The sequence below is a fragment of the Sceloporus undulatus genome, chromosome 4, assembly GCF_019175285.1.
Source record: "Sceloporus undulatus isolate JIND9_A2432 ecotype Alabama chromosome 4, SceUnd_v1.1, whole genome shotgun sequence".
Lineage (NCBI taxonomy): Eukaryota > Metazoa > Chordata > Lepidosauria > Squamata > Phrynosomatidae > Sceloporus > Sceloporus undulatus.
The window spans coordinates 82631061-82647763 of record NC_056525.1 but is presented as its reverse complement, the minus strand read 5'-3'; the positions used below and the strand labels follow the sequence as shown (position 1 = coordinate 82647763).

At 38.1% G+C, this 16703-nt stretch overlaps 1 protein-coding gene and 1 non-coding gene across 4 annotated transcripts; one reads left to right on the top strand and one right to left on the bottom strand.

Moving 5' to 3' along the window:
• Nucleotides 1-107, top strand: LOC121930202. The gene has a single exon (XR_006103858.1). It is a non-coding gene; the product is annotated as a U6 spliceosomal RNA (small nuclear RNA).
• Nucleotides 108-4386: 4279 nt separating this feature from the next.
• Nucleotides 4387-15767, bottom strand: DMRTB1 (DMRT like family B with proline rich C-terminal 1). Of its 3 annotated transcripts, none has more exons than XM_042461341.1 (5): nt 15272-15767; nt 12791-13026; nt 11269-11416; nt 5896-7219; nt 4387-5856 (listed from the first exon to the last, which is right to left on the bottom strand). In XM_042461341.1, exons 1-4 carry the CDS (start codon nt 15699-15701, stop codon nt 7116-7118), a joined length of 918 nt encoding a protein of 305 aa, XP_042317275.1. In that variant the 5' UTR covers nt 15702-15767; the 3' UTR covers nt 4387-5856; nt 5896-7115. The 3 variants fall into 3 exon arrangements, with proteins under 3 accessions (XP_042317275.1, XP_042317277.1, XP_042317276.1); XM_042461343.1 differs by having other exon boundaries at nt 11269-11413; XM_042461342.1 differs by having other exon boundaries at nt 4387-7219.
• Between the last annotated feature and the right edge of the window lie 936 nt (nt 15768-16703).

The window sequence follows — 16703 nt, the reverse complement described above, 5'->3', positions numbered from 1 at the left end:
GTGCTTGCTTTGGCAGCACATATACTAAAATTGGAACGATACAGAGAAAATTAGTATGGCCACTGCACAAGGATGACATACAAATTTGTGAAGCTTTCCATATTTTTTAAAATAAATAAATAAATCCCTTTTCTTTGAATAGCTACTTCACAAGAGAGTAACATTTTAGTCAAAGTGCTTTCCTCACATTACTTATCATCCTCATATCTCACCTCCTCCACATTGTTCTATTTGCTGGGGTGACACTTGGAATTAAGATGTTGTGAATTCAGTTTAAAAAATGCTCCCCGTCTTGTAAATATGAATAGGCCCAGACTCTTGTAGAATGGGCTCCCCTTTCCCACTTCCAGAACAGATACTCATAAAGAGACTCGTATCAACTAAACCCAGAGGACCAGCTTCAACAACTAAAGGTTTTCCCATCATTACAAGCCACACTAAAAATGCTTTAGTAATATCATGCAACTACAGGGTGTATCTCCCTTATCTTAAATGCCTGAGACCTGAAATGTTTTGTATTTTAGATTTTTAAAAAATAATTTTTGGATTTTGGAATATTTGCTTATACACAAAGAGATATCTTGGAGACGGGCCCCAACTCTAAACACAAAATTCATTTCTGTTTTGTATACATCTTATACACATATCCTGAAGGTAATTTTATACATAATATTTTAAATAATGTTGTGCATGAAACAAAGTTTGTGTACACTGAATCATCAGAAAGCAAAGGTGTCACTGTCTCAACCACTCATCACAATTTTGGATTATTTTGGAATTCCAGATATGGGATACTCAACCTGTAGTAAAAGAACTGGGGAAATAATGGGGTGGGGGGAATGTGTCAATTTACACGCTTAGCAAGTTAACATCTGAGACTGACATTGGGACTGACATTACTTTTTAAAATAAAACTGATCACCCCAGAACACCACTGGCCATGTTCAATGGACAATTCTGAGAGCTGAATTTGAACAATTTAACTTTCCAAGTTCATTCACTATACAGATAACAGACACATCCATTTACATTGAAAAGATATCCCGCTCCACATGCCTGATTGCTTCCTAAGTTGACAGAGTGAAAACTAGAGACAGCTCCTGTATTTTTAATTGTTGTGTATAGGAGCAAATTTTCGTAGCTGTTGTTTGCTATCTGGTTGCATCACAATCAAAGCACGTCCAACATTTGGCCATCCTTCTTTGGAGATTTTTAAACAGAGGCTGGATGGACATCTCTTGGTGGTGGATTGACTGTGAATTCCAGCACAACAGAAGGTTGGAGTGGAGTGGCCCTTGAGGCCTCTTCCATCTCTAGGATTCTTTGATTCTCTGGTGGCAGTTACCTACCTCTGTTTTCTTCATAACAGACCCACTGACCCAAATAAGTCCTGTTTTTTTTAAGGTATCCTTCAGGTTTAACCCTTAAAATGTGTAATCTGCAAGACATTTTTTGCTACTTTAATTTGTGCTTTTTAAAAATCTACCTTCTCTTAAGTGCTAAATCAGGTTTTGCCAAGTTTCAAGATGCAGATTCCCAATTCTTCCTTGTCAACAGCATTGTCATGTTCTGTCAAGACTGCCACAAAACAAGTATTTTAGGGATTAGTTCAGAAAAATGTCTCACAGGAGGCAAGAAATTAGGATACAATATAAATATCATTTCTATTCTGTCTTTCTAGTAAGACTCTTAAAGCAGTTTACAGATTTACATATACGTAATAGATGTACCCTAATCACTAAGAAAAATGTACAAAAAAAGACTAGAACATAATGTAAAATTATAAACAGCTGTAAAACTTTCCTCATTAAGAACGCAAGATGTTGGTCTGCAATTCCTAATAGTGTATCATTAGCTATGCTGCTGAGGCAGATGGGAGTTGCAATCTGATAACATCTGGAGGGCTACATGATTTTCATGTGGATAAAGTTCTTTTATGAATTTTAGTGTCAATAAAAAAATTTTTTAAAAGGAAAAGGGGCCCAATTGACAGGAAGATCTTCATGGTAATTAAGTGTGTCATAAGATACTTTGCTGCCTGAGGCAGAGCAGTTGCCCATTCTTTGATTGAAGATATCTGGCATGTTCTCTATCAGATATCTCTACCAGATTTAATTTTGGATCTGAGACTAAAATTTGATTTGATCTTGTTATTTAAATTAATAACGTTAAAGGAAATGGTTAATGGTAAACAGAGATCCAGAATCACTGCTGCCCAGTATTATGTGTCTGAGATACCACGTGTTTCTGAAAGATTGGCTGCAGAGCAGCACAGGGCAACCTCTTCCCCAAAGGCCAAAGTGCATCAACCAAAAGGCAACTTATATACTGAAGGCATAAAAAATTATTTCCTTCTCACTATAAAAAAACATTAACAACTTGCTGCCTGTTTATGAGTTAACCTCAGCAACCTGAAGCAAATAGCTCACTCAGCTGCTGAAGTTTGACACCTCTTAAACTTTCATGGCTCCATCTTATTCAATTCTGGGATTTGCAGTTTGTTCTGGCACCAAAGCTGAGAGCGAAAGGTAAATATCTCACAAATCTACATATGCCAGAATTCCACAGCATTGAGCCATACCAGTTAAGATGGTGTCAAATTGTATTAATTCTGCAGGGTAGATGCAGCATGAATCTAATAGTATGGCTGGCCTTGACAGGAATGCTGACCTCATTCCCACTTACAAATAAATTGCTTTGAGATCCGAATCGATGGATCGATTCGGCAGTGGAGGGTGGTTCACACTACATTTGCCCCAGTTGCATTTTCTTGCTGTAAAACAAAATAAAATAACTCACTTGTGGTTCACACTGACGAATGAATCAATTCAATTTCAACCGTTTCCTGAGGGAGTCTCTCAAAACAAACCACTTTTAGTTCGCATTGGCAAATAAGTCAGTTCAATTTGGAGTGTTTTCAGCGAGATTTTCCCCCCTCTATCCATCACTGCAATCGCATTTACTGTATATACTCATGTATAAGTCTAGAAATTTAGGTAAAAAAATTGACCCAAAAAACATGAGTCGACTTATCCATGAGTCAATGTAAATTCTGGCTGCATCCACACTGCAGAAATATTCCATTCTGACAACACTTTAAGCTGAGCTGGCAGTGCTATGAAATTCTGGGATTCGTAGTTTTGTGAGGCACCAGCACTCTTTGGCAGAGAAGGCTAAGTGTCCCACAAAACCACAGTTCCTAGAATTCCATAGCATTGAGCCATAGCAGTTATCAAAATGTATTGTTTCTCTGGTGTGGATGCAGCCACTGTATCTTAACTCTTATTTTAGAGAAAGAATTATCCCCTGGTGAAAAACAAGAGTACAGTATAATCTATCCTGGAAGCACCAATCCACTCTACTCTCTCATCCATCCAGCCTTAAAAGTGAGCACAGAGTTATGTCTGCTGGAATTTTGTAAGTTCTTTGAACTGTTTTGCTTTGCTTCATCCTTCAGATCCTTTGCGATATGCCCCTAAATTTTACTCTCGACCTATGCAAGGGTCATAGCAAAATCCCTAATGTCAGACCCAAAGCTTGCCTTCGACTTATACATCACATCGAATTATAGTCGAGTATATACGGTACATACTTCTGAACAGGGTCAAAGGGTAGGCAAACGCAGGTTGTTAATTTCCACTTCCCCACCCGGCGACCCCTTATCACATCATAGTAAATCGTCTGATCCGCATCTTCACACTGACACTGAAGCAATTCATGAATCTGATTCTTGAAATTGATTCCAATCTGCATCTGGTTCACACTTGCACAGAATCGATTTATCCAAAAAGACGCTGAAAAAACCAGCATCAAAAAGATGAAGGTTAAATGGGTCTAGCGCATGGCCCCCTTCTCTGAATCACTTAAGTATTTCGGTTCAAGTGTAAACCAGGGTCGATTTGCAAACTGGTTTAAAACATAGTGGGAATGAGGCCATCTTTTCACAGCACCCCTTTGTTTCATTTTGCACTGCAGAACATCTATTACAATGGATTGTGGCTAAACTGTTCTGCACCATAAATCACTGTTTGTGTTGGCTCACTGAAGAATGCTTTTGCCCCACACAGTGATAAAATGAAATAAATCCTGATTAAAACACCTGTTGCTTTTAATGTTCTTTAAAGCTTCTTGAAATAGTGAACTTTTGTTAACTGCACTACTGCTGTTCAGGAAACAAGTCCATTGGAAATCGTTTCTAAAAAAATTCCTTATATTTACAGGATGTTGGGATAATTTACATCCCTTAATACTCTGAATTTTCCATTATTTTCTTCAAAAGGCACAGTAGCAACTACAAGCATCCTTGTTAACTACATCCCCTCTTCCCAAAATGTCTTAAATCTGACAGTAAACAACAAAAGGAGAGAAGTTCCAAAAATGCAAGAGTAGTGTTAACTTTTTAATATATTTCATTCCAGTGTATACAAATAAAACTGTCATTCACAACAGGTCTTTTAACAACAGGTAACAGTAAATTAAAGTGGGCATTTTCATCCTTATCCAAATATTGTTCCCACATTATAACAAAGGTTGTGCTATTAGGTAAGAATTGTGCCTTTTCTAACAGAGATGCATTTCTCTAAAGGAAGGCCTGGGCTGAGGGATTCGGTTTTTAAAAAGAATGCACCTGGGAAACACCTAAACAGGTATTCTTGCTTTTGTTTCTCAACTTGGAAGACTACAACTACTTAAAGCAGGTAGACCCAGAGGCAAGATTGCATTAGGATAGCCCTGAAAAAGATCCATTTAATCTTCATTTAAAACTGTGTCTACTTTCAAGTAAAATTATCAGGGGTGTATCCACATTGCACTATTATGCAGTTTGATGCCAATTTAACCGCCATAGCTCTATCTTATGAAATCCTGGAATTTCTAGTTTGCTGAGATACATAACATTCTGTAGTGCAGTTGTTTTAAAATTTTGTCTTCTAGTTGCTTTGGACTCTCATAAGCCCTAGCTAATGGTCAGGGATTTTTGTACTGAAGTCCAAAACACTGAACTCACAAAATCTGAGATCCACTGCTCATGTGCACGTCCCTAGAATATAGCAAGTCCCAGAAAACTAAAAATCCCAGAATTTCATCAGAGAGAACCATGGTAGTTAAAGTGAGATCATAGTACTGTAAATATGTAATGTGGATACACCCTGGAAGGAACCAAAGCTTGGAATGGTTATTTGTTGGGACTTCCAGAATCCCCTAACCAAAATCATTATGCTAGGCAAGTTCTAGGATTTACTGTCCAAAATGTAACTTTTAAAAGTTCTGGATGGGACAGAGGACAGGGCACCTGTAACTTTAATGACTGTACAGAAGAAGGAATATCAACAAATGAGTGTTTAGAACACCAGACTCAACATTCTTTTTATGCAAATAACAATGGTCTTTTCCCCACTTTTTATATATGTATGGCACAAGCCCGGTGGCAAATTTATTATAAATTTATTGTATTGTTAAAGAGATTTTGTAAGAACCCATTTTGATTGGACAAGTCAAAAGGAAAGCTTCACCCTTTCCCAACTAGCCATTTTTTCATGTTCCATACCCCCCTCTCAAACTTCTTCATGTGACCATCCTACTACTACTCCTACCTCTGTAGGAGTCAAAATGCAGATACACAGATGCTTGGACCTCTGAGAACAATGGCAGGTTTTTACAAAATGCCCCATTCTCAGAATATCCTCATCCTGTGCTAAAGCTCATTTGTCACCCACAAAAAGTAGTGTTTACATATAATTTGCAGCTCACCTTAGAGCTCTTAATTTAACTGTTAAAAGACTGCCTTCTTCATTTAGCTGTGGTTTAGTATTACATCCATCTTTCCTTCACTTTAAGGAAATGTGTCTACAAATAAACCTACATTCTAACATTAATAATATCTGTGTATTAACAAACCTACATTCTAACATTAATCATAGCTGCAGTTTGGTGTTATAGCCATCTTTCCATCACTTTAAGGAAACACGTCTACAAATAAACCTACATTCTAACATTAATCATATCCGTGAATCCTATAAATTAACAACTCTGTTTACCCTCTGTATGATTAGAAGCTTGACAACAGAGGGACATTCAACAGGTGGAGGCTTCCCTGTAACTGTGTCTAAATTTAGGGCAGGCTTTCCCAACTCGGGAGATTTAGGTGTGCTGGATTACAACTTCCAACGTCCCCAAGCAGTATGGTTGTAACTGCTAGGAAAGGCAGGGGATGTACTGCTGGAAAGCATCTAGTTGTGGAAAGATAATTTAGGGATAATATTTCCCTGCTTATACCTCCCTCTTACCACAATACATGTTTGTAGTTTTTTGTGGGTTTTGGGGGCTATGAGGCCGCGTTCTAGAAGCTGTGGCTGGTGAAACGGTAAGAATAAACTCTTCTAAAACACAGCCTCATAGCCCAAAATACCCACAAAAACTATGGATCCTGGCCATGAAAGCCTTCGACTTTACAATAAATGTTTGTATTGCAACTCTATACTTGTGAAAAACTTCTGTTCATAAAATATCACAACCTTCAACTATGGAGGGTTGAACTAAATAAAATAAATTGCTAAAAGTGCAAAGTAGCAAACTGCTAGAAAAAGAACCAATCTCCTGCAATTTTAGCTGCAGGATTGGTAGTTGAAGCTTTCCAAACTGTGGAGATAAGCATTATCATTTGCTATTTAGCAAATATCTGTTCTAAAAGCACAGAACAGGCAAGTAACTCAACCTGGCAAGCATTTATTTGCTTCAAAACTGCAAGTTGCAAGATTTTTTTAAAGGATAAAATGTAGTTTACTGAACACGTTGTATTCCCCAAAGCTGCATGAATCCAAGTGGGCCTGCACTAGCCTGCTGACATGCAACCAGAAGAAAACAATGAGGTTGTCAGTAAAGACTGCTCTTCCTAAATATCATCTGTGATAGCAAAGCATCAAACTAGGAGTGGGAAAATTCCTTTTGTGGATATTACGTGAGATACCAACATTTCTGAATATAACAACCTGTATGCTTCCATGTTCTAAAAGTATATGGCTGTACTAGGACTGGTGATATCCAAAATCCAACCAAAACAATACTTTGAAGAATGCATTATATGAAAGCAACATTTCAACATGGATTTGTCAGTAAATTTAATGCTTATTGTATGAGGAACAATCTTCATGGTCATCTTCCTGAGAAGATGGCTGGCTGCGTTCACACATAACTCCAGAATCTTGGCTATCAGTGGTGACAGCTGAAACACAGAAGCAGAAAATAATCCTTAACTTCAGACTGACTGTTTTAACTTTTTCCATATTGTACAAAGTGTTGCAAAGGTGTTTTTCTAACATTTTTTAAAAAATCTTGTAAAATAGAAATCTTTTTTTTAAAAAATAAATGTTTTTGATGCTTTTATTATAGAATCATAGAACCTTACAGCTGAAAGTCTATTAAATCCAACCACCTCCAAAATGCAGGAACTCCAACTAGAGCATCTCTAGCATGCTGTCTAGACTCTTTTTGAAAATATTCAGAGAAAGAGACCCCACCATCTCTCTAGGCAATTAATTTCACTGCCAAACCACTCTTTCCCAGTAGTCCCATTCAGCCAGTTTGCAATGGTTTTTCTGAACTAGTTGTTAAAATTGTTGAAAGACAAAGAAGCTGGGAAGGTTATACGGAGATCCAGGAACAGCAAAATTCAAAGACATAGCTGTGTTAGTCTTGAAAATCAGTATGCAATGGGATTTTGCAGCACCTCTGAGACTAACTAAATGATAGAAGCTGGCAGCATGAGCTTTCATAGACTTGAGCCTACTTCCTTCCAAATGCATCTGATGAAGTAGGCTCAAGTCTACAAAAGCTTATGCTGACAACGTCAATCTTTCTGTTAGTCTCAAACGTGCCTCAGGAATAGCAAAGGGCAGGGAGAGATAAAGACTGGAGTGGACAAGGAGGATGGAAAGGCAAAAGGGTTAAGAAGGAGGGAATGTCAGGATACTTCAGAGCCACATGAGTTAGGGCAGGAATCGGTTGTTAATTATGTTTCAGCTGCACCACTGCACAACACCGCTGCAATTACAGTCGAAGTTCATCGACTCATAGAATCACAGAGTTGAAAGAGACCACAAGGGCCATCCAGTTTAACCCTGCCATGCAGGAACTCACAATCAAAGCACCCTTCGCAATGGCCATCCAGCCTTTATTTAAAGAGCTCCAAAGAAGAAGACTCCATCACTCTCCAAAGGGAGTGTGTCCCATTGTTGAACAGCTATTACTGTCAGGAAGTTCTTCCTAATATTGAGATGGAATCTCTTTTCCTGTAGCTTGCATCCATTATTCTGGGTCCTAGTCTATGGAGCAGTAGAAAACAAGCTTGAACCATCCTCAATATGACATCCCTTCAAATATTTAAACAGGGCTGTCATATCACCTCTTAACCGCCTCTCCTCCAGATTAAACATGCCCAGCTCTCTGAATTTCTCCTCATAGGGCATGGTTTCCAGACCCTTCACTGTTTTGGTTGCCTTCTTCTGGACACGCTCCAGTTCCTTTTAACGTTCAGTCAAAATCTACCCTCATGCAACTTAGAACCATTACACCTATCCTACCTTCTGAAGTAACAGAGAACAAACCTGCCCTCCTCTCTGTGACAGCCCTTTAGATGTTTAAAGAGTGCAATCATGTCACCCCTCAGTCTTTTCTTCACCAACTTGAATATGTTCAGCTTCTTCAACCTTTCCTCATATGTTTTGTTCTCCATACCTCTTATCATACTTGTTGCTCTTCTCTGAACCTGCTCCAACTCATCTATATATTTCGTAAAACTGGGCCCCCTCATCTGTTTATATTTAAATATATTATTTAAACTACAGACTGCAGTGTAGACTGCAATATTATTTAAACTCAACCATTTATACTTAAGCGGTATACACTGATCCATCCATATTTGCGGATTTGATTATTCACGGATTTGATTAATATGTTCTCTCTAGGAATATCTCTTCCAGTGCAACTCTATGGTCAACTTTAACTGAAAGTTGCACTGAAAGACTTAGAGATTCCTAGAGAGAATACGCTACTGGGCATTTGTAGCTCCTCCAGTGCAGTTCTATGGTCAGTGTCTGTCGGACGTTGACCACAGAGTTGTACTGGAGGACCTAGAGATTCCTAGAAAGGTGTCCTCTCACGTAAAAACAAGGTGTTTTTGTTATTTGCGGTTTTTCCATATTCATAGGGTCTTGTGCCCCTAACCCTAGCGAATATGGGACAAGTGTATTGCTTAAACATATTGTTTAAACATATTGTCACTTACACATGCCAACTCTCAAATTACTATTGGAAAGAGATTATTACTTCGAGTTATGAGTGAATTACTGCTACTTGCTTAATAATCAAACAAACTATTAAACAACATTTTAATATTCCAAATGAAGAAATCAAAATATGTCAAAGTTTGGCATGAATGCACATTACTATGGCAGGTACCGTGGACAGTCATCCAAGATGAACTTCTTGAGCAGTTTACCCACTTGTGGCTAACTGAAACATTAAGACACTAAGTATTCAGATCTCCACTTCCCACATCCCTTCCCATATACATTATGCATGTGGAGGCACAATAGCAATTTAGAGAGTATAGTATAAAAACTATTGGCTATGGTCCTTGAAAAGAGGAAGTGTTTATACTGTAAATTCAGTTGGGGGTTCTTTTCATGTAAAAATAAGTAGCAGCTGCTTGCTCTGGGGTGAATAAGCAATTAGTTGTATGCAAGATAAGCCATATTAGGATTGTACATCTTCAGAATTATGCACATATGGCTGCACCATAGGCATTTTCACAGCTAAAGATTCTTGTGTTTAATGCAGAGGTCAAAAAAGTCTGTCATCAATAGCTGAAGCATGCCTGCATGTGCTATGAACTACTACAGAACGTACTCCGGTAAGTAGTTAGAAAATAGAATCTTATCTGTAAAGGCCAAAGTACTTATTTAGGGTTCCTACCAAGGAAAAAGTTGTTCCCATTTTGAAGTGAGCAGCTTTATTAAAGTATAGCTTCCCAGCTTGAGACAAACTGCTACTATAAAGCGAACAATTTTTCAGTAATCCTAATTACGGATATGAAACAGTATGTGGTATGGTCCTTCCTGGATCATACAGCTTCAGAAAGTATATTTAGGTCATGTATTTCTGGATATTTCTCTACAGGAAAAAAACCAAAATATCCTATATATATCTGGGAAAAGGATGCAAAAACTAACTTTTTAAAATATGGGAACTGTGAACATTCAAACAAGAACAGATGTACAGTGTTCTATTTTTGGTCGCCTCTTTTTTAGTTGGCCTGGGCCAAGGTAGGATAAGAAAGGTTGTCCAAAGCTGTATACTACATGTATACTTTAACCGGGGGGGGGGGGGGGGGGGGGGGGGGGTGATGGTGAAAACCTGCTGGTTGATACATGTTTGAAAAGTTCTAGAAGAAACTTCTTACCAAGAAGGTGACCCAGCCAAAGCTAAGCATAAAAGAGGTGTTATTGTCTCCTACTCTGGGCCAAAAATATGAACTAGAATTTATCACACGAAGGAGATTGGGAGTTTATCCCATGAATATCCTGGAAAAATCGCGTAATTACACAAAACAATTTCACACGACGTCACACAAAACCCACCATTAAAGTGGTCACAAAGAAGTATTAACTCGCATCTTTTTGCTTGTGGGATTTCAGCGACAATGCATTTCCAATTATCACTACGTGTGATAATCATTTGTTGCAATTACTCGCCATTTTTGCTTTATTTGTGGGATGCTTTAAATGCATTTTAATCTCTCTTTAATGCTGAAATTAGCCCCAGTGTGATAAACCCCTAAGAAAGATAAAAAACAAGGATTATTTTGGTGAAGGTTTTCTGTTTACAGAATTTGAAAGCAGTGTTTAAAGCAGTATTCTTTCATGAGTCAAGATAAGTACTGATAAACATTTCCACAAGACGACTTTAACCAAAGAGATACTGTATGTAAGTAGAAATAAAAAGGATGGCTTATAGATTTGAAAAAGCAGTTCAATTTGAACTTTAGTTACTGAAAAATCCATTCAACAAAAAGATGCTTTTAGAACCATCTCCCTTGGGAAGGTGAACTGAAGTGGCAGGCAGAGGCACAGAGACTCTCCTACGCTGTTTCAGCTTTCCTTTTTCATGCGATAAAGCTCATAGTGGATTTATAAAAATCCCAACATCTCACTACATGTACATGTGTCAAAGATCAGTGTAAGTCCTGTGTAATTGAACATTCTGTATACTCACTAGGTGTTTCTTTTGTAGCTTCAGTCACAACATTCAGCTGGAGAGGTGGTGGAATATAACGAAGCCCTGGTAGAAAGCTCGGCGGTATGAAAGGTGACAGTGGAGTATAATAAGCTGGTCGAAAATCCCCACCTGCATCTTGTCTCTGCTTAAAAAACAATGTTTTGAGGATATGAACTGAGCCATCATATAAACTAGTAGACTCAGTAGTCTAAACTGGATTGTATTTTTCATGATTATATCATCCTAAATAATATGCTTGTGGCTATGTACTGTGGATAATATAATCTATTTTATCCTTGCACTATGAAAGAAATATTGGAAGCTCTCAGTTCAAGAGAGTTACATATAATCAACACATTTCTATTAAATGTAAATAATAATTTTTATTTACTAAAAATACTGAAGAAGGACCATTCCCCCCTCCACCTTCCCTGCCCCAAGTAACTAAAATGCCATTAACCATTACAGGCTACTCAAAACTGTTAATATCATTAACATTATAATAACTAAAGATTGTTGAGAAAAATAAATAATTATGAGTAACAAAGTATGTTTTCAAAATTTGTTATGATTTTGAGTAACATTAATTAACCTTTGAAAAAAATCAAGAATTTTTCCTCTTGTTTCTGTCACAAAAATTACTATTCCACAGCATTTTGACTAATAATGTCAGTTTTTGACAAAATGTGGGGAACCAGTTTTATCAAGCTGGTATAATGGACATGCCATAATTGGGGTCATGTAACTTCTAATTTTTTTTAAAAAAAATTGCCACTGTTTCATTCTTCTTCTTTTTCTCTTTAATTTAAATCTGGCAGCATCAGTTCCTGAAATGGATATCTTATGTCCTACATGAACAAATACAGGTTGAGTCTCCCTTATGTGGAATTTCAAAGTCCAAAACACTCCAAAATCCAAAACTTTTTTCATGGATGGCTGAGATAGTGACATCTTTGCTTTCTGATGGTTTAGTGTACCCAAATTTTGTTGCATGCACAGAAGTATTAAAAAATATTGTATAAAATTACTTTCAGGCTAAGTTTTATACAAAAGGTAAATAAATTTTGTGTTTAGACTTGGGTCTTATCTCCAAGATATCTCATTATGTATGTACATGCAAACACAAGTATTCCAAAATCCAATAAATAAATAAATAATCCAAAATCCAAAACACTTCTGCTTCAAAGCATTTTGGACAGGGGATAGTCAGCCTGTATCTTGAAGCCACCTTCTGTCAAACTTCATTTGATTTACTTTTGGTTGTAAAGTAAATCAGATAGAATTCTGTTGGATGGGAGGAAATAAATGGATGACTATTAACTAATTAAATTCAGCAGACCAAAAGGGATAATTTTGCACATTTCTTAAAGTTACTCCTGCTTCTCCATTCTCTCCAATGCTGTCAGTGAAGTAATCAGCTGAAAACATTAACTTTTTGAAGTACATTTCAAGACATGTATCCCTGGAACCAGTGGGAAGCTCCTTTAAGCAGTGCTGCTGTGGAGAAACCATGACTTACTGGCAGAGAAGCAATATTCCCTGGCCCGTGGTTGCTAGGAAAGGGTCGGTAAGCTGTTTGCAGTGGTAGCATGGGGGGAGACATTGGACCTCTGTAGCCTGGTTGGTTGAATGCAAATCCCAGAGAAAATGGATGATAAGGATACATCCCAGAGTATCCAGGGTAGACTTTGGGAGGCTCTCTCTCCATAAAGTCTGGGTACATAGCTGCAGATTCTTGAGGCATAGTAGGATGGTCTAGAGTAGAATAAAAATAAAACAGAATGGCTGGACTGAATATGTAGCATTCATCAACTAGTGTCTGCAAAGATATACACAAGCTTACCACATAATTTAGTACTGTATTTCCAAAGTGGTGTATTTCTCCTTAAATATTCATGGAGGCAATGTTAGGTGTCCTCTCAGCTACATGGAAAGTGCTTGGCACTTGGAAGTTTTATTTATCATTATTATTACAACTCCATGACTATCCTAGGCCTTGTCTGCACTGCAGAAATAATGTTTGACACCACTTTAAAACTGCCATGCCTCAATGCTACAGGATTCTGGAATTTGTAGTTTTGTGAGATATTTAGCTTTCTCCATCAGAGAGCTCTGGCACCACAAAAAACTACAAATCCCAGCATTCCATAGCACTGAGCCACAGCAGTTAAAGCAGTGTCAAACTGCATTGTTTTTGCAGTGCAGTTGCAGCCATGGCCAGTGTGGAGGCTAGCTAGCTGGGAGTTGTAGCCCCCAAAAGTAGTTTTTTTTCTAAGCTATCTCACAGTTGCCAAAAGGCTATCAGAGCAGCTTACAAAATGTTCATTAGACATTTAAATTGGTGAGTTGTTAAATATTCAATTGTATGCAGTTTTTGTTCCAATGCAACTGGGCAAATGTCTAAAACATCCCTCTAAATCACAGATTAGCATTTAAAGTCTAGAAACTGACATCATGGAGTACTGAAACAAATTTATAACTGTACCTTGACCTCTGAATTTGCAGCACTTGCAAATGGGAGATATATTGGCTTTTTTGGGGGAGGGGGGAACCTAGTACAATGGAAAACATGCTCAAAGATATACTGCTTTGGAGAATAAATTCCATTTTTCATTTCACTTGGGCAACAGATAAAGGTGCCAAAGAATAAATCCAGTGTTCAAAAGTGCTCACAAAACCTATATGTGAAACATCAAACTACAAAGATACATTTGAGGGAACATTAATTGTTTTAATTGCAGGAGAAACCAAAGAATAAATGTAGTTACAGAAATTCACAGGTGAGAATTAACAGCCAGATACTGTAGAATATAATTATTTTTAAAGCTGAACAAAAATTATATCCTGATTTTTTAGGACAGAAATATTGGTTATTAACTAGCTAAACGTAAAGTTTTTGTTCCTAAGCTTTTTAAAAAAGATTCTTAAATCCAACAGCTTTTTAAACCCTTAAATTCATTTTATTTTTTGTGAGTAAATTCAAATTATATTTTACTTGCAATTCCTACATAAAATTCAGTCCTGATTTTCCCCAAACCACATCTCCTATGTTCCTCTTCTTTCAATCAATGCAATACACACACACACACACACACACACACAGCATTGAAAGAATTGGGGATATATGTGTGTGTGTGTGTGTGTGTGTGTGTGTGTGTAAAGATATGTGTGTGTGTGTGTGTGTGTGTGTGTGTGTGTGTGTGTGTGTGTGTGTGTGTGTGTGTGTGTGTGTAAAGATTAAACTCAGGTCCTAAGGTACAAGTTGAGTGTTGTTATTGCTTTTCAATTCTTTATAAACATTCTGTAGCTCTTTAATTTATGTGTAGTGAATATAAAAGGCTCCTCCTCTGAAAGTAGCTGCCTGCAAAACACAACACAGCTCAATTTTAATTCCCAGTCCAAATGTTCTGTTAAATCTTGTTGCTCTGCTGGCAATTCACTTCTGCAGGGAGCCTGCTGCAACTCATTTCACTCTTAACACAAAATGCTTGCTGAATAAATGTGATTTTGCAACAATGAAACATGGACAAACAGCCTCCAGAGTTGAAGTACTACAAGCTACAAAGTCCTCAAGCAGGATATGCAAGCTGTCAAAATAAATAAATAAAAACCACTTTTCTTCCCCAGGGAAAAAACAATCCCAAGCAGCACCACCACCCAGGCTGCACACAGAAAATATACTGAAATGCAGGGCAGGTTCCAGTCACACATAGAAAAGGTGGGCATGCTCATCCTAGAGATACAATGATCATGAAGATAACACCGTTGGTCCTTCATAACTACAGACTGAAAATATTCCAAAAAAATATAAATTCCCAAAAGCAAACCTTGATTTTGCCATTTTATATAAGACATACCATTTTATTATGCCACTGTATTTAATGAGACTTCAGCATCCATGGATTTTGGTATCCACAGGGGAGTCCTGGAACCAAACCTCAGTGGATACCAAGGGCTTGCTGCAAATGGTTGCAGAAAAAACTAGAGACGGTGTACCTACCTAAATCTATGAAGGTTGGAGAACTAGGTTTTGGTGGTGTCTGGTTAGCCTTTGTTCTGGATGACTGGCTAACTGCTGAAGTCACCTTGATTCCTTCGTGCCCAGCAACATCCCCACAAGTGTGGGGCTCAGAGGTGTTCAGCCTTGCACCTTTTTTACCTCCAGCTGTGGTTACATCTGGTTCATCACTGGGGCTGCAATGAAAGGATGGCCCTGTTTCTCTTGGTGGAGAATCAGGTCCCTGCCTCTTCAAGGCCTTTTGAGCCGCCATGATCTTCTGTCGTTCAGTGATCAGAGCACACTTCTCGCAAGGGCACTGTTTCCAGCGGCAGTGGCCGGCGTGACCTTTCACTGGTACCACAAAGCCATGGTTCCTGCAGCGCGAACATTTTGGGGCCCGAAGGTACTGAGCTGCATCTTGGAGCTCCATGGAGCTGTCTAGACTTCATGCACCAGTACTGAAGTGGGCTGAAATCTGCTCTCACTCTTTGCACAAAATAGCTACAAAATGGCAGTTCAGCCTGGGACCCAGCATAGAGAAAGGAGGTATTCTGCTTCAAACGAAAAGGAAAGTCTGTCTACCAACCAACCCTGGACATTCAGTAGTCCTCTTCAGCAGGACTCATGTTAAAAAATATAATTACAGAGTCGTTTATTTAACTGACTACATTGTGAACAGGTGTCCTCCCAAACAACATTGTTTAAAAAATTAAACCACACAACAGACTTTGCAAGCCATTCCACAGCTTATAGATTTTGCTTTGTTCCAGACAGACAGGGCTTTGAGTTTTAGGCAAAAAACTATAACCTCCATAATGGATCAAGGAGTGTATTGTGGATATATAAAATATACCCAAGGTATATTTTTTGGTTTCAGAGCCATGGGTGATTATGATCAAAAGAGAAAGAGGTCTGCAAAGTGAATCTGCAAAGAGAAAATTAATTTAAGAAGTAATGTGCATGACTTTGACAGCACGTGCACTGCAGAAATCATGCAGTTGGACCACTGCTTTAACTTTCATAGCACAATATTATGGAATTCTGGGATTTGTATTTTTATGAGGCATTTAGTCTTCTAGCTGTGGTGCCAAAACAAAACTACACATCCCAGGATTCCATAGCACTGAACCATGGCAGTTAAGGCAGTGCCAAACTGCATGATTTCTGCAGTGCAGATGCAGCCTTTGCGCTTTGACATGAATCGGCAAAGGGGAGGCATTGTTTTTTGTGGAGGGAGTTCCTCGTTTCTTTGGAGACTGTAGGCAAGTACTGTAGCACAGGCTGATTACTTGTGCTGGCCCTCTCTGATGCTGTTAAATTCAGATTTTACGTATATGATTAATTTAAACTTTGCCTACTGCACTTGTTTAAATCCTAATGTGTTTTGTTGTTGTTAACTGCCATTGGCTTCTTGCAACCCTGTGAATGAGAG